The sequence below is a fragment of the Phyllopteryx taeniolatus genome, chromosome 12 (assembly GCF_024500385.1).
Source record: "Phyllopteryx taeniolatus isolate TA_2022b chromosome 12, UOR_Ptae_1.2, whole genome shotgun sequence".
Lineage (NCBI taxonomy): Eukaryota > Metazoa > Chordata > Actinopteri > Syngnathiformes > Syngnathidae > Phyllopteryx > Phyllopteryx taeniolatus.
Window position 1 is genome coordinate 3,060,316 of NC_084513.1, and position 22,701 is coordinate 3,083,016.

A 22,701-nucleotide genomic window follows, 5' to 3' on the forward strand; every position below is an offset into this window, starting at 1 on the left:
TGTGCATATTATTTTGCATTGGAAGCATTATATAAATGATAACATTTATGGTCGCTAACTTTGCAAATTTGTGTCTATTATGGAGGGTGTACCGGAACATAACCCCGGTGACAAACAAGGGGACTAGCTATATATGGATATAAATCGGATATGTATCCGACGCAAGTGTAGTATGGAGGCTCACGTGACACGCATCCGACCTGTACGTCATCAAAAAGCAACAAACGTCACAATTGTTGGACATAAAAAGACGCGAGAAAAGCAAACGGCAGCTAAGGACCAGAAAACAGTCAGTGGCGAAAATAACATGCTTTAGAACTGATAAATATAAGAAAATGTTGGCTCCGGTTGCACAAAATCTTTGAAATGACCAGAAATGCGTCATAACGAGACCTATGCGAGGGGCCGTATTGACTTCCGTCAACAACGTTATGTCCTGTTTTGTGCGCATGTGTCGAACGTTACAGGCGCGTTCCATCTTCAACAGAAGCCCTGTTTTGTTTTTGTAATGTGAACGACTAAATAAAAAGATCGGATTTAACAACAACAATATATATATATATATATATATGGTCATACAGTTTCTCTCTCTCGCTCTATATATATATATATATATATATATATATATATATGAGAGTGAGAGAGACAAACTGCTCCAGTCTCAAAGCAACGGAATCGACTTTCTCCCCATCAGAAGCATCAAGTGGATATTTGGCGCCCTCTGTTGGCGGTTTTGCATCATCACAGAGCAAAGATCACTCATAATGCTGTGGCTGGTTTGGATGAGTTCGCATCGTTTGAATTTGCATAATTCGTGTGTGCGTGCGCGCGCGCATGTTCTGTCACGCGCTTATCTCTTCCTGACTGGATGTTTTCACGAGCACGTGGACTTTGGAGCGTGGAAGGGAATTTGCGGAAGAGGAAGCGCAAACTTCCGTTTCGTTTTGGAGCTCGATCGCCTTTCTGCGTTCGCTCCGGTCGGACTCGTTCGGTGGGACCGCGTTGTGCTCACGAGCGCGCGATGAGCGCGGCCGTGCTGCTGGATGTCTCGCACTCGTGTCGCTGCGGCTGCACCGAGCGGCTGCTCCGCGAGGAGGCCGCCGCGCACGCGCACTCGCACTTGTTCGTGCTGTGCGCAGGCGGGGTCCGCAGTGACGCCACGGACGCGCTCGTTTGCGCGTGGAGCGGCGAGGGCATGTGCGTCCTCCTCGACTGGCGCGCCACCGCCGCGTGCGCGTACCGCCTGAAGCAGGCGGCGGATGAGGTGAGCGCCATCTCGTTGCGCGTCATCACCAGCCCGCGGGGGCGCGCCCGGCTGCTCAGGTACGAGCGCGCGCTCTTCACGGCCCTCTACACGTTCACATACCGGCTGGGCTGCGGCGCCGACGGACCTGGGCGAGAGGTGGACGATGACGTCACCGCCTTCCTGCAGCGACTTCCGGCGGTAGGAGGGGCCGTCCGGCTTCTGACGTCATCGCTTATCCCAGGTTACCACAAAAGACAAAATCTCGAATAGGAATACAACATTCAAGCAAATGTGAATTTGACTGACTGCTATGTGACTTTCTGTCCTTTAGATGAGAAGATTTAACATGTAAAAGCTCAGTTTCAATATCCCAAATTATCATTGTAGATATCAACAATGTCTTTCTGACTAGTCGTAATTACATTTTGAATTGTTGAGATTTTCATTCGAGATATCCCGAGCGGCATTGTGACCAGTCAAAACGACAGGGATATCTGCAACATCGTTTCGCCTCGCGCAAATGACGTCACTTTCGCCGGTCATGTTTCTCATTCCAGATACGAACAATTCGGCTTCAGAGATCCGCTTGTGAAATTCGGATCCCTCCATCTGAGCGTCGATATCTCTACTCCACTTTGAGGTATCTTCGACGCTATTTTGACATGTCAAAATGCCCTTTTGAGATATCTCCAATGTCATTTCACCTCCTTAAAACACCTGAAAAGGGGACATGTTGATATCTTGAATTGAGGAGAATTCAAGATATCTTGAACTGGAAGTACGACTAGTCAGAATTAAATTGTAGATATTTCAAACTGGAGTTGCAGATATCCGTAATTCACAGAGCAGAAGTGTGTATGTCTGTAATGGCGAACCCCATAGACAATGAATGGCAAAAGTGATGTCATTCGTCCTAGACTAAATGATGTTGCAGATTTTTGAAATGACAATTGTGGATAGATAGAACGCAGTTCGGGATTTCGGAAATGTTCTTTTTGATTGGGGCAAAACTGAATTTCAGATATCTGCAACACACTGTTAAAGATAAAACTCACCGTAGACTTCCTGTCTTGAAAAAGTTTTGTCTTGGTGATTTGCTGTACGTCAGACTGCTTCGGCCACGGCTTCAGCACACGTGTCGGCGGCGTGTCGCGCGTGCCCACCTTGTCATCTTTGAACCTGTTCAGCAGCCCCAGTAGGCGGGACTCTGCGGCCGTGGTCCACGAGAACCGGCGCCGTCTGGCGCTGCACGCCGGATTCTACCCACGCCCGCTACAGATGCTCAAGGTGAGAGCGGAGGTGGTGATCGCTGTGAGTCGGCCACTACAGCATTCTGGTCGGCCTTTCTGGCAGGCTACTCTGGTCAGCCACTCATGCCGCTCCAGTGGACAGGTTCTGTCAATCGCCTAGACCGGCGCTTCCGGTAGTCCTCTCCGCTCTTCTGAGGGGCCTGTTGTGGCGCAGGTTCAGCATTCCAGTCGTGTCTGGGTGTTAGGAAAAGCCGAGCCGGACCGCTACGACGCGGCGGTGACGGACCGGCCCGGCACGGTCCTGGCCGCGCCGGGCGCCGACTGCATCCCGATGATCTTCGCGGATCCCGTGGCCAAAGCGATCGCCGTTGCTCACGCAGGTAGACCTGCCGACGACTCCGACAACATCGTGGATGTGTTAGTGCTTGATAATCATGCTGATAAACATGTTAAACAACTTACTGTATGATGTTAGCTGGTTGAGTAAAGAAGAAGAATCATCTTTTATTGTCATGAACATGCATGCATGCACACGAAATTTGTTCTCTGCATTTAACCCATCACAGTGAACCCATACACATGTTAGTGGAACACACTGGAGCAGGGGGCAGCTGAAGCGCCCGGGGAGCATTTCGGGGTATCAGTGTCTTGCTCAAGGACACCACAGCCGTGAGTCCGGGGGATGTTGGCGGATGGTCCAGTCGGGGTTTTGAACCTAGGTCCCCCACGGTGGCAGGCGATGATCTTAACCATTGGGCCACGGCTGCCCAATGCACTAGTTAACCTGCCAGTACACATCCTAATAAACAAACTAATGAACTAATTGACTGAAAAACATGATAACCAACATGCTAACTGTGCCAAACGCATGGTATTATAATGTTAATGGGTCACTTTCATATAATTTGATCAATTACGGTAAAGACATGGCCTGTTGAATTTCCTTTTGAAAAATCTATTAATTTGACGAATATGAGTACAGTGGAACCTCGATTTTAACTGACTCCGTTTTAACAGACTTTGGATTTAATGGACAGGAAAAAGTGTCCAGTTGACAAAGTATGTTAGTTCCAAAATTAGCCACTGTTGTTTAGTGGCACAATCCACAAACACAGACCGGTACCCGTGTTTCCCGGTTGCGCCGCTGTTGTCACACATAAATGAAGATATTTGGCTAACAGACGTCCCTAGATGGCGGCCATGGCTATTTTTGGTACAATATACATTTTAAATTTTTATTTTTATTTTTTGTCAAGCCCTTCTCTATGACATGCAATCGTAATGGAGATGAAAAAAGGAAGCATGCTAACCTCGCGACTCATGAAAGCAACCAAAAACTATCTACCTGCAAGTCATTATCACTCCTGCAAAGCACACCAGCAACGTCATTTTAGTTCAAGTTTAAAACTTTTCAAACATTTTCATGCTTTTTAAAAAATATTTATTTACAATCATTTTGTACTCTACTGGTGTTTTAGGGGAAAAAAAAAAAAAAGTACAAAACAATGATTTTGTATTGTACCGAGTATTTTTAGGCTATGAAAAAAAAAAAGTGCTTCAATTTAAGGAACAATCAGCTTTAACAGACGACCCCTCCCCCGATGGGTCCGTTAAATCAATGTTTCACTGTAGTTGAAGTATTGGCAGTTATTATTAAAGTAATATTTTTCAAACTTTTAATACCAAGATGGCTTTACTGTTAAAGTGTTGTTATGTTTTTTCCATGAAAACTAATGGAAATGCATCTTAGTGTCTTGAGTTATTTTTGGGGTTCTTTTACAAATGGTCCTTCTTTGTCACTCTAGGTGTCTTTACCATTAATGCCACTCATTATATTGTTACAATACACCAGAGGGATCTGTGAGCTGAAGGTGCAGAATGAGGCAGCCATTAAGCAAATAAATGGCTGACTTCAATGGTTTGGACACGTCCAGAGGAGAAATAGTGAGTATATTGGTAGAAGGATGGTGAGGATGGAGCTGCCAGGCAAGAGAGGGAGAGGAAGACCAAAGAGAAGGTTGATGGATGTCGTGAGGGAAGACATGAGGGCAGTTGGTGTTCGAGAGAAGGATGCAGGAGATACGCTTACATGGAAAAGGATGACGCGCTGTGGCAAACCCTAACGGGACAAGCCCAAAGGAAAGGAAGAAGTCGGAACTATTGCATGTCTTTACCATTATTTACCATTGAGACAAGAGTGTAATGGGTTTAATGAGTAGTTAGGATTATTTATGCTCTTGTTTCCACAAAGTTGGAAGGGTCACACATAAATTATGTAACTCACACGTTTTTTTATGGTGTTTGTCTTTACCGTTATGCACTTTTGTCTTTAACGTTATTGATGAAATTATATGCAAATGACCGTAATGCTAATTATGATGCTAATTAAGCTAAAATAAGATAAGATGGTGTACTTTTTAGGGTGGAGAGGAACGCTGCGGGGCGTCGCCGCAGCGACGGTGTCGGCCATGACGACGGAGTTGGGCTGCGTGTGCGCCAACATCTTGGTGGTCTTGGGCCCCTCGGTGGGTCCGTGTTGTTTCACACTGGAGCCAGAACAGGCCGCCCGCTTCCACCCGAACTGCATCCAACGTTCGCAATGCCACAGACCCAACGTCGACATACGACTGGCCAACAGGTTGCGCTGACATCAGAGCATTCCTGTTCCTCTTTCTGCTGCAGCTTTCCTTCTCCTCTAGATCCTCAACTGCACTTTTTTTCCTATCTTCCTGTTGCTCTTCAAATCACTCCTTCTGCTTTTCCTGTTCCTCTTCTTGCACCTCCTACTGCTTGTCACACGCGTCTACTCTGGAGTTGCCCATGGTGAGAGGCACAAAGCAGGTGTGGGCATACGTATTGCGCCGCTGGATTTATTGAAAAATTGCAGCAGGGTAGAACGAGGTTTGATAGGGGAGAGACAAAGACAAAAGTGAAGACAGACACAAAATACAAATTGGGACACTAGCTGTAAGAGAAACAAACAAGGCAAAACATCATATGATCCTAAAACTTTACACTAGTGTCCGATTTTTTTCTGAACAGTAGCGCTGCAAAACTGTGAGTGAAGAACAGAACTACATAGAGTAGGAAAGGACAGGACGGGGACAGGACAAGAACAGAAGAGGGCAGGGGTAGTGAAACGATACTAAGTCACCTGTCTGCGTCTACTGAAACATGCATCTGGACGAACACCTATGCCAAGGGACCCAGCGTGTTCTGCCAGGCCCCAACCAGCCACCCTAAGTGGAACAGAGTGCACCCCCCAACGCATCTCACCACAACCCGTACAAGAAGCCCCCCACCACCAGCAGAGCCTGCAGCCATAGCTTGCCGCTGCAACAAACAGAAGGCAAACCGCGCCTGGCGGGAGAGAGCGCACGACAGTGGGACAAAAACATGGGATGACCTCGGAGGGTGAGAGGGAGCCCCCACCCCCCCAGCCAGCCAGAAGAGGGCCCCAAGAGTTAGGCCATGAGAAAATGTGTGCCCACCTCCCCCCTGTTCTTATGACCACCAGGTCCCAGACTGGCGGTCATTATCCCTGCTCTGTGTTCGTGTGATCCAGATCCCACCGCTCCACAGAACTCTTCCTGCTTTTCTAACCCACTTCACGATCTTCTTCCTGCCACTGTTCCAGTTTCTCTTCCCAATTCTTTCACCACCCTTAACTTTTGTCTTGCTGCTCTTCCTGCTCTTTTTCCTGCTTTTTTTCCCAGTCCTGCCTCTCGATCAAGTTCTTCCTGATCCTCTAGCGCTCTTCTTCCTGCTTCTCCTTCCTGACCCTCTTGCCGGTCTTATGATGATCTTCCCGTTCCCGTCCCTCTTTGTGTGGTTGGCAGGCTGCAACTGGAGGAGACAGGCATCCTTCCGCACCACATCCACGACGACGCGAGCGTGACGACACCGTGCACGTCATGCCACCCCCAAGACTTCTTCTCCCACGTCCGCGACGGCGCCCACTTTGGCACCCAGGTGGGCTTCGTGTGGCTCAAGGAGGGGGCGGGAACGGCGTCGGCCGCGGCCCGATCGGTCACGGAGGCTTCGCCAGGACAACATTAGCGCCTGTGGGGAATGTCCACTTTTGCCCTCTTGAAAAACTGTTGATTCTTCTATCAGGAAAACTCGGGTATTATTCTTAACACTGTTGGCATTTCATGTTCATATTTGAAATTATTGTTGATTGACAGGTACACATTCGAGCTCAGAATCTTTTCCTTTTAAAAATGTTGACTTGTCATCATGTGCATTAAAATGCCATTAATGTTTGCCCAATGGTATTACTGTAAATTCTTGTTAATAATGTCCATGTTTATTTGCAATCATTTTCATTTTTAAGTTTCATGATTTTTAGCTTTATTTTTTTTTTAACAGTGGCCAAGTTTTAATTTTACTGTTTTTATTTAATGTTTATATAGTTTTAATAAAAATTGGTTTAAATGTTTTTTTACTTAAATCATTTAATTTTAACCTTATTTCAATCATGTGCACTGTGATAATGACCTTGTTTATTTTTAATAATGCAATTGTCTAATTTCCATTTGTTTTGTCTTAATCATGTCCATGTTGATTTTAATGTCAATGGTAAATTTTTATCAGATCAATTTTTATTAAAAATGTTTGTTTTATGTTTACTTAGTTTGAATAATGTCCATGTTTAAACATTCTAATATTTATTTAGAATGATGTTTATTTTTTACTCATGTAGATATTCATTTTGACAATGTCCATGCTTAGTTTTCTTATTTTTAGTCAGGTTCATCGTTTTTCTTTATTGTTTGTTCGATTTTAATAAATGCTCATGTTGATTTTAATGTGAAGTTATTTTCCGTCACATCATTTTTAATAATGCCCACGTTCATTTTTCACAACATAATACTGAAAGTCAATTTTCATTTCCACGATTGTTTTGAATCCCTTTTCAACCAGCTGAATGAGCATCATGTCCTGATGACGCTGTCAACTTCCTGTCCAATTTTTTAAATCATAAAAATTTGGCAGGCATGTTAACAAATTTGTAAAAAAAAAAATTAAACATTTTAAATTCATACTTTGTTATATTGCAGTCATTTGCTAAAATTATTTAAGTAATTTTTTTTCCTCATGAATGTACACACAGCATCCCATAGTGACAGAAATTGTCAATTGTTGAAATTTTTGCAGATTTATTAAAAATGAAATATCACACAGCCATAAGTATTCAGACCCTTTGCTGTGACACTCATATTTAACTCGGGTGCTGTCCATTTCTTCTGATCGTCCTTGAGATGGTTCTACACCTTCACGGGAGTCCAGCTGTTTTGGATTATACTGATTGGACTTGATTACAAAAGCCAAACACCTGTCCTTAAGACTTTAAAGCTCACAGTGCATGTCAGCGCAAATGAGAATCATGAGGTCAAAGGAACTGTCTGAAGAGGTTAGAGACAGAATTGTGGCAAAGGACCGATCTCAAAAAATTTCTGCTGCTCTTAAGGTTCCTAAGAGCACAGTTGCCTCCATAATCCTTAAATGGAAGACATTTGGGACGACCAGAACCCTTCCAAGAGCTGGCCGTCTGGCCAAACTGAGCAATCGGGGGAGAAGAGCCTTGGTGAGAGAGATAAAGAAGAACCCAAAGATCACTGTGGCTGAGTTCCAGAGATGCAGTCGGGAGATGGGAGAAAGTGTTGGAGCCTATCCCAGCTAAGTACGGGCAGGAGGCAGGGGTACACCCTGAACTGGTCGCCAGCCAATCGCAGGGCACAATTTAGAGTCTTCAATTAACGTACCATGCATGTTTTTGGGATGTGTGTGGGAGGAAACCAAAGCACCCGGAGAAAACCCATGCAGGCACTGGGAGAACATGCAACCTCCGCACAGGTGATGCTGGGTTTGAACCCTGGTCTTCAGAACTGTGAGGTGCATGTGCTAACCAGTTGCCCACCGTGCTGATGTACAACGTGTATATATGCATATTTTCCAATGTCACACTTTTGGGGAATGTTGAATGTAATGTATGACCTATGCAGTATGTTTACCATGGATATAAAAAGTCTACACCCCCCTGCTCAAATACCACGTGTTTGTGATATAAAAAAAAATGAGACCAAGATGAATCCGTTCAAAACTTTTTTTCCCCCCCACATTTAATGTGACCAATAACATGTACAACACAGTTGAAAACACAAATGAAATCAACAAAATAAAAACTTTTTATCGAGGGGAAGTAAACATAAATTAGACAGACACACCTGAAACCATTTGAAGTCCCACTGATTAAGATTCATCAGTGGGACTTCAAATGGTTTCAGGTTTAGCTATTGTAATGGGCTTTTCCTGACATTTTTTTTTGGGGGGGGGAATATGTTTCTTAATTACTTTATTACTTGTAATAGATTGACATGGCAAAACATAAAGGCTGAAATCTGATTGGACAAAAAAAAGTAAATAAAATCAAACGTAGGCATACATGTATCGGAAGCAGTACAGCCAAGAGAAACCAACAGACTGTTAGGAATAAAGACAATTTCATCCAACAAATATTTGAATTACAGTTGTAAGCCTATATAGCACTTTATCACTTTACAAATCCTGACATTCACCCATTTATTCATACACCAATGGGTGGTTGTTGCCACGCAAGGCGATGCCAGGCCCACTGGGAGCAAATTAGCGTTCAGTGTCTTGCCTAAGGACACTTGGACATGCAGACAGTCAGAGCCAAGATTCGAACCAGCGCTCTTTCGGTCACTGGACGACCCCGCTCTACCAACTGAGTCACAGCCGCCAATGTAAAAGGAGGTCAGTGCTTCTCATAGTGCTTAAGTGTGCAGAGAAGGCCTTGCTCACCACTGCTGCTACTAACAAACAGCGCACCAGGGACACGACGACTGTGATTAACTGCGGGCTAAAGGTGACACTTTGCTACTGTCGTCCAGAGAATTTACTTGTTTTTCCAGACGCGTTCTCCCAGGAGAGCGTCGGGTGACCGCTGGCTCATCATTAGCGGCCCCCTGAGGCCGAACTTGTTATGGCAATGTCCTTACATCACTCTTTCCATTCTCATTAAACATCGGAACAATAAAAACAACAAATCAATCCCAGTCTGTGGGCTTTCTACACACGGATGACGTTCTTCTCAATCGCATGTCTTCTTGTCAGACATTTTCAGAGAAGAACATCGGTCTGGGGCCTACTGCCTTGAAATCTAATTTATGATTTTTTTTTCCCCCACTAAAATCTGATTACTGATTTTTAATCGACGCCCCCTTCGCTTATAGGAAATAAAAGCAAATTCTATTAAATGAGGACTACTACAAGAGTAGGTGGTGCTTCGAGAGATCGCTCTCCAAATGAAAACGTTTGGTCAAATAATTGTTGTGTGCAACTCTAAACGTGTCCTATGTGGCTTTCTTAACCCCAGCATAGGATGTTCCAGGTCTATTTTGACAAGAGCCAAGAATATCCTCAGAATTTTTGTCCACTGTGATTGGTCGTTTCTCTGTGCTCTATAATCAGAGTTGAGTTGCGTACAAAAAAATCAAGTTATGAACTACTTTGAACATTCAAAATGTCAAAATTGATGCCTGTCTGACATGAATAAATCAATGGATAATCATTAATATTTAAGACATAGGTGTAAAACGCAAGGCCCGGGGGCCAGATGCGGCCCGCCACATCATTTTATGTGGCCCGCAAAAGCAAATCATGCCTGTCAACTTCTGTGATTTTTGCAAAAATCTGTACCCAAATTCCAAATTGTCATAATAATAAACAATAATATTGAGATACAGCATTTTTCTGTTACCAAAGCCTTCTTCTACAGTAACCTAAACAATACTTGAACAAACTATTATCCTTGTCTTCTGATTTCAAAACTAGGTATCCCTTAATTTGTTGTGTAATGGTAATAATATGATTTGGTGATTAAACATTTCACTGTTCTAACGGCCCTCTGAGGGAAATCCTAACTACAATGCGGCCCGAGACAAAAATGAGTTTGACAGCCCTGATTTAAGAGAAAGGGGTTGAGTGTATTTTTTGGCCTGACACCACTTGTTTTTAGATCACCATATTTACTATCAAACAACATGATGTCCTATTTACTATGTATATTATGGTTTTCTGCTCTTTGACTCTTTGGAGATTCCCCCATGAGCATTCAAAGACCAAGAGGTGCATCTTTCTGCGGGAACATAGACAGTTCTCGGAACTGTTTCAAGCTCCCCCTTGAATACTGGTACCAGATACGCACATTTATGGCAACGACAATTTCGCACTTTCAAGACAATGAAGACAAATGTTTGGTGATGCTCGCCAGCCGATTGCATTCACTCCTAGGGACAATTTAGACTTGAATTAAGCTAAAATGATGACATGTGGCGGCACGGTGGCCGACTGGTTAGAGCGTCGGCCTCACAGTTCTGAGGACCCGGGTTCAATCCCCGGCCCCGCCTGTGTGGAGTTTGCATGTTCTCCTCGTGCCTGCGTGGGTTTTCTCCGGCCACTCCGGTTTCCTCCCACATCCCAAAAACATGCATTAATTGGAGACTCTAAATTGCCCGTAGGCATGACTGTGAGTGCGAATGGTTGTTTGTTCCTATGTGCCCTGTGATTGGCTGGCAACCAGTTCAGGGCGTACCCCGCCTCCTGCCCGATGACAGCAGGGATAGGCTCCAGCACGCCTGCCACCCTAGTGAGGAGAAGCGGCTCAGAAAATGGATGGATGGATGGATGGATGGATGACGACATGTTTTTGGAATGTGGGAGGAAGTCGGAGTACTCGGAGAAAAGCCTCGCAAGTACAGGGATCCGTGGCTTTTCTCCGAGTACTCTGGCAAACATGCCCACTCCACACAGGAATGAGCTGGGATTCCAACCCCCAACCTTAAAACTGTGAGGCAGACATGCTAACCACTCGCCCACCAAGCTGCCAACAGTTGTACAAAAGAATGACATTTATAAATATTTTCATTCTTGTGTTTTTTTGGACCACACATTTCAGGGTGAAAGAATGACATTCAGGCTATTTTTATTGCTGTCAATTGACAAACTGGAGCAATATGTAAGGGTTACAACATAACCATAAATGAGGAGAATACAGTTGTGTGCATAAATGTCTTGTAAATTTGAATGTAAGTAAATGTAAAGTATCTAAAATGAGGCTTGAAAATCGAGCCATTCTCTCAGCTCTTGAACACTCTGGGCGTGTCCGCAGAATGCGCTGAAAACAGACTCCACTCAACTGTCACTTGTCAATCAAATATTTTTGTATGTCTAGCATATTCCTGCACATCCGTACGTAAATGTTATCGTCCATTATCTTCAAACATCCATCGATCTGTTTGTTTGTTAAGGTGGCAGGAAACCGGCGTGTCCGGAGGAAAAAACACGCAAATACAGGGACCCGTGCTCGTGTGAGTTTTCTCTGGGTACGCCGGTAAACATGCAAACTCCACACAGGAAAGCCGGAGTCCAGATTTAAACCCACGGCCTCTGAACTGTAAGGCGGTCGTGCTCATCAGTCGGCCACCGGGCCGCCATCTTCAAACACGTAGAATGAATTTAGAACAGTGGCTCTCAACCTTCGATTGAACCCGATGGGTTCAGTGAGCCAGTCGCAAGGGTTCGGTGGAGGACAAAACACACGCACAAACTGTGTGTGCGTGCAAGCATGTGTCCATCCATAAACGCCATTTTGCACTTAGCAGGGCACGGTGGGCCGTCGACTAAACCATTCAGTGTGTATGTGCTGCGAGGGTGTGACGATGGAACTTCAAGGTGGGCCTTTGCTATTGCAGCACTGCTCATCTCTCAACAGACTTCACAAGGTTTATCTTTTTTGTCAACGTCGAAGCATGCGCTATTAAGCACAGAACATTTGAAAATAAATATTCTTACCTGTGAAAGGTTATTCCCATGGTTCCCTTGTTGTGATTGTACGGAGTTGTGTGCAACTGTATGCAGCACAATGCGCAGGTTTCCTTTTTATTTTGGTTTTCGTGCCATCCACAAACATGGAATGCGCTGACAATTTGTCCTAACTAGCTCAGATCAATAGTAGTAAGCTAGTATGGGCAAAGTGTCAACACATGTCATATCGGCCTATTGTTCCTATCTATGAGAGCAATAGACCAACAAGCAGTAAAAGGATCCATGCTTCTTCATGGTAGGCCGCTAAGCAACCACTTCCAAATATGGGCAAACTTGCACCGGATGTACATAGCTATGGACTAGCTATGTCAGCGTGCTGTCGTGGCTCTGCTAACCGATGCGCCTACATGGCAGCCGTGTTGGGGAGGTTGACATTCCCATTAAAGTCGATGCATGGACACTGAAATGAAGACGGAACTTGCGCTTTTCTCAACCGATTTTTACAATGTTTACTTGTTGTGTCAACGCCAAACCGTCTGCTATCAATAGATAACATTTGAAAAAAAAAGACCCACAGATATTTTTACCTGTAAGACCTTACACCCAGTTCCCTTGTCATAATTGTACGCCGTTGTACGCAACCGTGGCTGAACACAATGACTTTGTGAGCAACTGATTCGTTGTTCATTTTCAGCACAAGTAAAGTGTAAACCTGTGTTGAATTTGAAATAAGAGACATTTTAGTTTTCCGATTACGAAGGGTTCTGTGAATGCGCGTAGGAAACTTGAGGGGTTCAGTACCTCCAACAAGGTTAAGAACCACTTATTTAGAAACAAATCTCAGAATTGCCTTTCATGTGACCCGCAATAAATGTTAGTTTGTCAACCCTGCTGATATCCGACAGATGTTTGACCCGGCCGAATGTGACCGACAGGTCAATCCCACAAACAAGACAAAGACGTCTCGGAGGAGTTGTTGACATGACATTGGCTCTTAATGAGATCCATGGAGGCTGAGCAGCCGGCATAAAAGACTCGACGCTCCTGCGACTCTTGACCGCATGCGCACATGAGGAGCCAACACGTGAGTGGAACGTCATGAACACAACACACGTCCTAATCATTCTTGGTGGCTACGTAGACCTGGACAAGTACAGATATGTTTACTTTGTGCTCTTGTTCACGCTCTATGTTCTCATCCTGTGCTCTAATTGCGCCATTATTTGTGTCATTTGGATTCACAGGAGCCTTCACGAGCCCATGTACGTTTTCATTGCCGCTTTGTCGCTCAACTCGGTTTTGTTCAGCACCGCGATCTACCCCAAACTCTTCGTGGACGTCTTGTCTCACCAGCAGACGGTTTCTCCCTCAGCTTGTATGTTGCAATATTTCGTCTTTTATACTTTAGGTGGTGCCGACTTCTACCTGTTGTCCGCCATGGCTTACGACAGGTATGTGTCCATCTGCAAGCCTCTGCAATATGCCACCAGCATGGGCACCACCAGCGTGGTCGTCTTCTTGGCTTTGGCCTGGTTCGTACCCGCTTGCCACTTGTTGGTGCCAACTGTCGTCTCCGCAAAGCAAAACACATGCCACTCCACATTAGCGGGAATCTTCTGCAATAACTCCATCCATAAACTTTTCTGTGTGACACCGAGGTTTCTCACCTTGTGGGGTTTGTTTGCTCTGACTAATCTGACTCTCCTCCCTGTGCTCTTCATCCTTTTCACGTACATCAAGATATTGACAGTGGTCTATCGCAGCTGCGGAGAGGTCAAGAAAAAAGCGGCAGACACGTGTTTACCCCACCTGATGGTTTTAATCAGTTTCTCGTGCTTGTGCGCTTTTGACGTCATCAAAGCGCGACTGGAGGGCGATCTTTCCAAAAGTGTGCGACTGATTATGAGTCTACAATTCATGGTGTACAATCCTCTGTTCAATCCCATCATATACGGGGTGAAGATGAAGCAAATCTGGAAACACATCAAGAGATTCCTCAAATCTAAGTGCATGGTAGAGTCATAGGGAGGCTTATGTACTGTATATGTCTTTTTTTATGTTTCTCCGTGTGAAATTGAAATTGTAGCTGATTTGACGTGTTATTGTTGTTGTTGACTGCTTCTCCAGACAGGTTGCGGTGTTGAATAAAGGGCACTGACAATCATCAACATAACCTCACAATTTCATTATTCTGCCTTCATTACATTGATGAAAAGACAAAGAAGAGAGGTGGAGGAGGTCTTTTCAGTTTCAAAAAACTTTTCTGGGTGTATAGGCAATTAAGGATGACCGTTATTCCCACAAATTAACAACAGAAAATAAGTGAGGGCAAAAGGCAGGTTTATTTGTCAAGCACAATCTAACGTGCTTTAAAGTTCCATAAAATTACAAGAAGGTAACTCAAAATTGCAAGAAAGGAAAAGGGAGAAAATGGCGCCTGAGAAGTACTGTTACATGATTGTAGTATGTACGAATTACATGCACGGTTGCACTAATAAGTACATATTTTAAAAGAATGGTATTGTATTAAGAAATACAACAAGGTCCAATGGGAGGCAGCGTATAGGATGCAGACAGATTTTTATTTGAAAATTCAGCCCCTGATGCCACATAAATTTAGCAGCCTGAGATTTGTCAGGCCCGTCTATCATGAGTGGGGGCGCAAAAAAGTCTTGAAAGCCAATGAAGGGACATTTTGTCCATTTCCAGAAAATGTTCAAAAATGGACAAATCCAAGACGTTTTGTACAATTGCTAGACAATTTGAAACATGTTTAGCAGACAGAAGGGTGATGCCAAAGTTTGAGTTTGTGTTATTGCACATGGGCAGAGCATGGCAGCAAAATCTGCCAATGAAACACAAATTCACCAGGAATAGCTCAAGATGTTTTGGGGTGAAAATGCAGCCCCGGAAGCCAGTTTGATTTAGCAACATGACATTTGGTAGGCATGCTTTCCATGAGCAAAAGCCATGCTTGAAAAGACACATGAAGTCAGCCATTTTAGTTTGAAGCAGTCATTTGCATGATTGCTACAAAATTTAAAGCACGTATGCAAGAGCAGTGTTTGCATACTTTTATTGAGCCAAGGCTCATATTTTGACAGGAAAAGTAAATGTCACAAAACGTATATGTTGGAGCCATTATCCCTAGTATGGAGTTTTGTTTTTGTGTTAGCCACTTTTCCATTATTGGCTGTACACATTTAAGAAAAAGAAATTGATTGTTGTAATTGAGAAGAATAATTACAGTATATAAGTCATTATAAGCCATTTTTTCATGAACGGCCTGGCCTCGCTCTGCCCCGGCCTCGCTTGGCATGGCCTTGCCTCCGTTGATTTTCCTTTGCAACAGGCATCAATCAAAAGTGGGAGGGATTAGAGCGGGATCAAGAAGAAGGTGACACGCTCGTTTCTTGTCGTGCTTTCCATCTCGCTGTATTTCAACTTCTGCCAATATGGACAAAAAAGCCCGCACCTCCTCAGTCGACCACAGAACACAAGTTGGTTACTGCACGATGTGGTGGAGAGTGTGGATATTTGAAAGGAGGCTCGCTGGCTCCATTCATTTGAACATAGCCAGCCTGTACGCACATTTGCGTACATTCTGGTCACAAGCTTTAGTTTTTCATCCACAGGTACATTATACAGTGGGTACGGAAAGTATTCAGACCCACTTAAATTTTTCAGTCTTTTTTATATTGCAGCCATTTTGCTTAAATCATGTACACACAGCACCCCATATTGACAGAAATTTTTTTTGAAATTGTTGCAGATTTATGTTGTGCATATTGCTGCGATCAAATCACAACCAATCTAAAGTACGACATATATATATATATATATATATGTACATTATGAATATAGTTAATTATTGATGTAAAACCCAATATTTGATGCTTTCTATACTATTTATATGGCTTGAGGTGGCGGAGTGCGGCGGCGTGGCTCGCTAAGCCCAGAAATGTGTTAACCCGTGAGGGAAAGCTTATCTGCTGCGACGTTAAGATGGCGATTCAAATTTGAAAGTGGCAGACTGATCGACCACTCAAGAAAACAGTCGCGTAATCGCGCACACTGCGCAACTGTTCAGTCGGGGTTGGCGCCGGCGTTTGGTGTGCGGCAGCCTTTAGATGCCAGATTGTGGAGGGTTGTAAAGAAAGGCCTTCATCTGTCGGCCAATCAGATGACAGTTACATCACGGCCCTCCTCGGCTTGCGTTTTTTGTGAAAAACGGTGCCGTTGTCATCGCTCGGCCTCGAAAAAGTGTAATGGAGAAGTGACCACACGGGGCGGAGCGAGGGTGGTTGGGAGTCGAACTGGTAGGATGGAAAAGGGGCAATGGTCTGCAGTGGTGTTGAGTGCAGTCTAGAGGAGCCCATTATAAAACCGTACAGTGTAGTAGAGTCAAGCAAAGATGAGTATACAGTACAATAGAGTCCAGTGGAGTCCATTGTAGCAACATTAGGTGTCGCATGGGAAAAAGGGACCCCCCCCCCCCCCAGTACCGGCCTTGGATGTAGGTGGAGGAGGGTGGGGGTCAGTCAGCAAGTTTACAGATAGGAGCAGCTGTCAGGTGGACCACTTTTATAAAAATCCCCCCCCTGCCCCCCACCCCCCCAGCCCATGAGGCAGACCAATGGGGCACAGGGTGTGGGTGACGTCACAGGGGTATAAAGCCCCCCACCGGAGTTGCCAGCCGCTCTGAGCAGGGTCAGCGTTCCGGGTCCGGACGCAAACAAAACTACTCGCCATCCAGGGCCGGTAGTTTTGTTTTAGGGGATTTTCGACTTGTTGGAGGAGCGTCAAGTGAAGGAATTAAAGCAAGACAAGGACATCCCGAGACCCCTGTCCCCCCACCCCCCAACATCCCAGCCGGCACCCTTGTGCTAACAAGTAAGTAACCGTGGTTGATGTTTTTGACTGGTCGCTCGGTATGGTGACAGCTCATTCCCAGAATAGATCGGACGCTGGCCGTTGAGGAGCACGATGACTTTTTAAGGGAATCGTTGAGCACACATGCTGCCTGTCAGTCAAACTGAGGTGTGGTGGGGGTGTGGGTGGGGGTTATTTTTAGCTCCTGGTGTCCTGTGTGAAGACACCCCACCCTTCCTAATCACCCACCCCCACCCTCCTCCCAGACACCCACACCAGAAGGCTTTTACTTTGATGAGACACAACAGCTGCAGCAGCTTTTATTTTGGTACTTTGGGGAAAAAGAAAGTTATTTATAGGAAAGTATCTGCTACTTTAGTAGAACCTAGGGGCAACCATTCTACTAACCCTACCCCATACAGTAGTCGTGCGTCTTCTGCTTCTTCGGTTTTCTTCTCAGGTTTCTATTTGTTTGAGTTTTGGTTTTTCTAGTTGTGCTTCTTGGGGTCGCGGAGGATCTGTCAGACATTTCTTTGTTTGTGGCCAAACATGAATATGATTGATGTAAGAATAAATATGACTTGTGGAAAAAATGTTAATAAAATTATGATGGTGCCAAACTCATTTTTGTCACAGGCCACATTGTAGTTATGACTTCCCTCGGAGGGCCGCTATGACTTTGAATCCATATAAATGAATTATCACTTCATATAATTACATACAATATACACAACAAATTGAATAACTCGTTTTGAAACCAGAAGCCTATAAAGAAATGTTTTTCAACTATTGCATTTCTTTTCAAATGGGTTTCGTAACAAAAAATGCTTGCAATATCTGAACATTATAATGCTAGACCACAATTAGCAATTTTGATATGCTTTCTTGGGCCACATAAAATAACCACCAGTTTGGCACCTGTGATTTATGTTAAAATATTCACATTCACACTATTTTAAAATAAATGCACGTGATTCATGTCAAAATGTAAAAGTAAAAAGTAAATGATTGACGACTGTAAAAAATAAATACGACGTGTGTAAACACAAATGTGACTTGTATATACATAAAAACTTTCTTGTGGCGAAAAGAGTCGAGTCGAGACTGATGGAGTCAAGTAGAGTTGAGACTAAAATCGAGTTGAGTCCAGTGGAGCCAACGCTAACATTACAAGTTTCACTCACTGAAGATAAGAACAAGTGTCATGTGATGAGTGTTATCTCCATGACGACCAGCAGGCCTGATAACAACAAACACAATCAGCAGCCTCGGGTTATTTTCAGGGTTGGGGGTGGGTGGGTCACATGCTAACATGCTAACATAATTGACATTTCAACAGATAGCTCAGCTGATTGAAAAATGGCAGTGGGAGAAATTGGGACGTTGATGAGGAACTGGCTAATTCATTGAGGAGATAAACGAAATGAAATGTTTTTTAATGTTGCTCGAGGTAGATAACGCTAGCATAATAGCATCATTTGAGCCTTGCCTAGCATTGAGTGCTTCCTTTTACTCTTTGACTTTGTATCTGTTAGGCGACGCTGGATGCACTATTATTTTTGTGAAAAGAAACATGTCAAGTACAACAATAACTGATGTTAAAGGTTCCATATTTGCCAAACCAACTTTTTCAAGTAATTGGGATGTAATATTGTCTCTATGGTACCAGAGTAAACATAAAATATTAATTTAAATCGTCCGCACATTCCTGACTTCCAGACGTTTTTCTACCGAGAGACCTAAATTCAGGTCATTTGAATTTCTCGAGGTCATCTACGTCACTAGCGAAGATTTCTGCCTTCCCTCTCCTCTCCCGAGCTATTATTTATTTATTTATTTAATTATGTATTTACATATATAAAACTTAGAAGCGTGCCATGAGCGACAGACTTAGCACATAGTTCAAGTTGAATGTCAGTGTTTTTTTTTGACGACATTCGCCAGTCACTCCTTGAACTGCGTCATCTTTTCTCACCATAGTGACACACACTTTCTACTACATACCGTGACACATATTCAGTTTCTACCATACATATAAATACTCTTTTTGAGTGTGAGGTGCCTAAACTTGTCCGACTTCCATGTTGGCATTTCTCTCCCTCTTAATCGACATGACAAACTGCGATTCACCTGCCTAATCGTTATCTTCTACTCAAAAGCTGTGCTGATCTCAATTCCAAAGTGATGCAACGCAGACATCTACTAGTGTCTGTCAGTCATTATAGTGCTTTACAAACCTGAATTTCTTCAGGGAAGCTGGGCGAGACCCTCTTGGATGCCTAGCAGTGGAAAAAGGCACTTGACGAATATATTCGTCCACGGCAGTGAATGGGTCAAGAATATATTATATTGTTTCAATTTAATTCTACCTTTTGGCTCGATGGTGGCCACTTTAGGCCAAGCGAAACCCAGGAAAACTACATTTTGTAATTTCTTTTTGACTCAAGACTTGCCATTTTTTATCACCGCTATGTTTTTTTGCCAGATGACGTGTTATCGGCTTCAACATCTTAGTCACTCCAAAGATGGCCACCAACAGGCTGAATGGGTTAAACTGTTGTTGTTGTCGTCTGCTAGGGAGCCGAGCGAGCCACCATGTCGACACAAGCGCCGACTTTCACTCAACCGCTGCAGAGCGTCGTGGCACTAGAGGGTAGTGCCGCCTCGTTCCAGGCGCAAGTGAGCGGTAAGACCCGTCGATTGTACAGAAAGTACGTCTGGCCAAAGTCCGTGTGACCCAGCTTTCTGTGTGCCCTCCACAAGGTGCTCCGGTTCCTGAGGTGTCCTGGTTCCGCGATGGCCAGGTCCTCTCGGCCGTCGCGTTGCCTGGCGTTCAGATCTCATTCAGCGATGGCCGCGCTGTTCTGAGCATCGACGCCGTCACGCCCGCGCACAGCGGGAGATTTTCCGTACGGGCCACCAACGGAGCTGGACAAGCCACCAGCACCGCAGAACTCCTCGTAACAGGTGAGACTGGATTCCTCTTGACCAGACCGAGGGTGGTATTTAACTCCCCCGGACTTCCTCCAAGACCTCGAGCAGTTGTTTACTCCTCAGACCGACTTGATGTCTCCTTTCAACTGCTTCAAATTAAAGAGAAAAATACTATAAAATAAAAGTTTCCCCCCACTATTTGTGTGGGATTGGGTGAGAGCCCTGCAGAAAATAGTTAATATCTGCCTGTAAATCACACAAAAGGGTTCAAAATTACCTATAGACACCACAAGATGGTGGCAAAGGACTACTTGCATCTGAATGAAGCTAATCAAAACACTTCAACATATTGCCTTGGCAACAAGATGTCACCAGATGGCGACAAAGTACAACAAATAATAATAATAATAATAATAATAATAATAATAATAATAAAGGCACGGTGGCCGACTGGTTAGAGCGTCAGCCTCACAGTTCTGAGGACCGGGGTTCAATCCCCGGCCCCGCCTGTGTGGAGTTTGCATGTTCTCCCCGTGCCTGTGTGGTTTTTCTCCGGGCACTCCGGTTTCCTCCCACATCCCAAAAACATGCATGAATTGGAGACTCTAAATTGCCCGTAGGTGTGAATGTGAGTGCGAATGGTTGTTTGTATGTGCCCTGCGATTGGCTGGCAACCAGTTCAGGGTGTACCCCACCTCCTGCCCGTTGACAGCTGGGATAGGCTCCAGCACGCCCGCGACCCTAGTGAGGAGAAGCGGCTCAGAAAATGGATGGATGGATGGATAATAATAATACCTGAGCATCGGTTCCCAAACGTATGTTTGACGGAGAATTTACAAATGCCAATGAACCGTAAATATGTGAGGGTTGACTGTCTGCATGTCTTTATTTTATGAAATAATTGGTTATTTATTTATAATTAAATTAATTACAAATAATGAAATCTAAAAATGAGCATGAACCATTGTTTTATCATGAAAATAAACATATTTGAATAAAATACAAATATATCTGTACAATAAAGAATTTTACAGGTTTAAAATTTTTATGGGTTGATTATAACCAAATTACGAATAAATAGAAAAAAAATAAGATATAATTATTTTATTATGAAAAGCAGACTAAGTTTTTGAAATAAAATACAAAAAAAACATATGTAAAAACATTTGCTTTACATATTTTTTAATTTAGAATTTATTAAATCATAGAATGTATATATATATATGTATATATGTGTATGTATATATATATATATATATATATATATATAGAAACAATTGCATTTGGCATAATACAATTGAAAAATTTGCATTATGTATTATTTTTGTAGTCAGCATAGTTTAACATGAAAAATATTAGTAAATAAGCAATTTTGCCTGTTTAACCATATTTTAAATAAATTACAATTACATAATTACAAAAATGTACCCGCATTACCAGATAACTAGCAACCCTTTATTGGTCAGTGACTGTTTTTTGTCAATGTCTTTATGCCTCAAAAGTGTTCTCTGTTGTCGTACTAGAGCGGCTCCAACTAGACAAATTCCTTGTGTGTTTTTTGGACATATTTGGCAAATAAAGATGATTCTGATTCTGTTTCTGATTCTGATTTAATAAAAATAATAAAAGACATATTTTGTATTATTAAAATAAACCGTTTACATTACACACACAAAAATAAGTAAAATAATCAACTTGACATGGTTTTCATTTTTTCAATTTTATAAATTCATAACAATTCATTTAACAATAATCACAGTTTAAATTAATTATTAATTATTTTATGAATCAAATAAACTGATTAGATAAACAACAAAACTACTAGTGAATTAAGCAATTGTGCATGTTTTATAGAATAATTTAAAAATGATTTCTAATTATATAAAATATTCAAAGAAATATATACATGACGACTTTTGGAACTTTTGGGACGAGCAAATCCGATATGTCGCTTGTGTGTCCCCATGCAGCGGAGACGGCGCCCCCCAACTTCCTTCAAAGACTTCAGAGCTCGACGGTGCGCCAGGGCAGCCAGGTGCGCCTCAGCGTCCAGGTGACGGGCATCCCGCCACCCGCCATCAAGTTCTACCGCGAAGGAGCTGAGATCCAGAGCTCGGCCGACTTCAAAATCGTCCAGGACGGCGACCGCTACAGTCTGCTGATCGCCGAGGCCTTCCCGGAGGACTCCGGGACGTACTCGGTGACGGCCAGCAACAGCAGCGGCCGAGCCACGTCCACCGCTGAGCTTCTGGTTCAGGGAGAAGAAGCCGTCCCTGCCAAGAAAACCAAGACCCTTGTCTCCGCATCCCAGACTGGAATCCGCAAGGTGAGCTCGCCTATTTTTCCACGCCGACTGCCTTTTCAAGCACGGAACTCAGTTCACTTCAAATCATCAAATCAAGTTACTCATACAGGGTTATCAAATCAATTTTCCCCGTTGAAATAAATTGAAATGCCTTTATTCTGTTCTCGCCCCCACTTCCAAAAAACACCACCATTTTTTTCGTTACGATTTTAATAAAGAAAACTAACACTGTATTGTCCAAT

At 43.6% G+C, this 22,701-nt stretch overlaps 3 protein-coding genes across 13 annotated transcripts in view; all 3 read left to right on the forward strand.

Annotated features, from left to right (window-relative positions):
* Positions 1–234: 234 nt before the first annotated feature.
* lacc1 (laccase (multicopper oxidoreductase) domain containing 1) lies at positions 235–7,541 on the forward strand. Of its 3 annotated transcripts, XM_061792832.1 has the most exons (6): positions 235–1,487; positions 2,355–2,533; positions 2,600–2,638; positions 2,711–2,876; positions 4,918–5,134; positions 6,336–7,541. In XM_061792832.1, exons 1-6 carry the CDS (start codon positions 869–871, stop codon positions 6,553–6,555), a joined length of 1,440 nt encoding a protein of 479 aa, XP_061648816.1. In that variant the 5' UTR covers positions 235–868; the 3' UTR covers positions 6,556–7,541. The 3 variants fall into 3 exon arrangements, with proteins under 3 accessions (XP_061648816.1, XP_061648815.1, XP_061648817.1); XM_061792831.1 differs by having other exon boundaries at positions 2,355–2,638; XM_061792833.1 differs by lacking the exon at positions 2,600–2,638 and having other exon boundaries at positions 579–1,487.
* A 5,788-nt stretch (positions 7,542–13,329) lies between these two features.
* On the forward strand, positions 13,330–14,373 carry LOC133487211 (olfactory receptor 10J4-like). The gene is given in 1 exon segment (XM_061793416.1): positions 13,330–14,373. A coding segment is annotated over 1 exon segment (1,044 nt).
* Positions 14,374–17,064: 2,691 nt separating this feature from the next.
* The window catches only part of ttn.2 (titin, tandem duplicate 2), a 258,645-nt gene continuing 253,008 nt past the window's right edge, over positions 17,065–22,701 (forward strand). For all 9 annotated transcript variants that reach the window (XM_061791839.1, XM_061791840.1, XM_061791846.1 and 6 more), the window contains exons 1-4: positions 17,065–17,241; positions 19,798–19,906; positions 19,984–20,187; positions 22,125–22,480. In XM_061791839.1, coding sequence (XP_061647823.1) covers positions 19,816–19,906; positions 19,984–20,187; positions 22,125–22,480 — 651 coding nt within the window. In that variant the 5' untranslated portion in view covers positions 17,065–17,241; positions 19,798–19,815. The remainder of the gene's footprint in view (positions 17,242–19,797; positions 19,907–19,983; positions 20,188–22,124; positions 22,481–22,701) is intronic.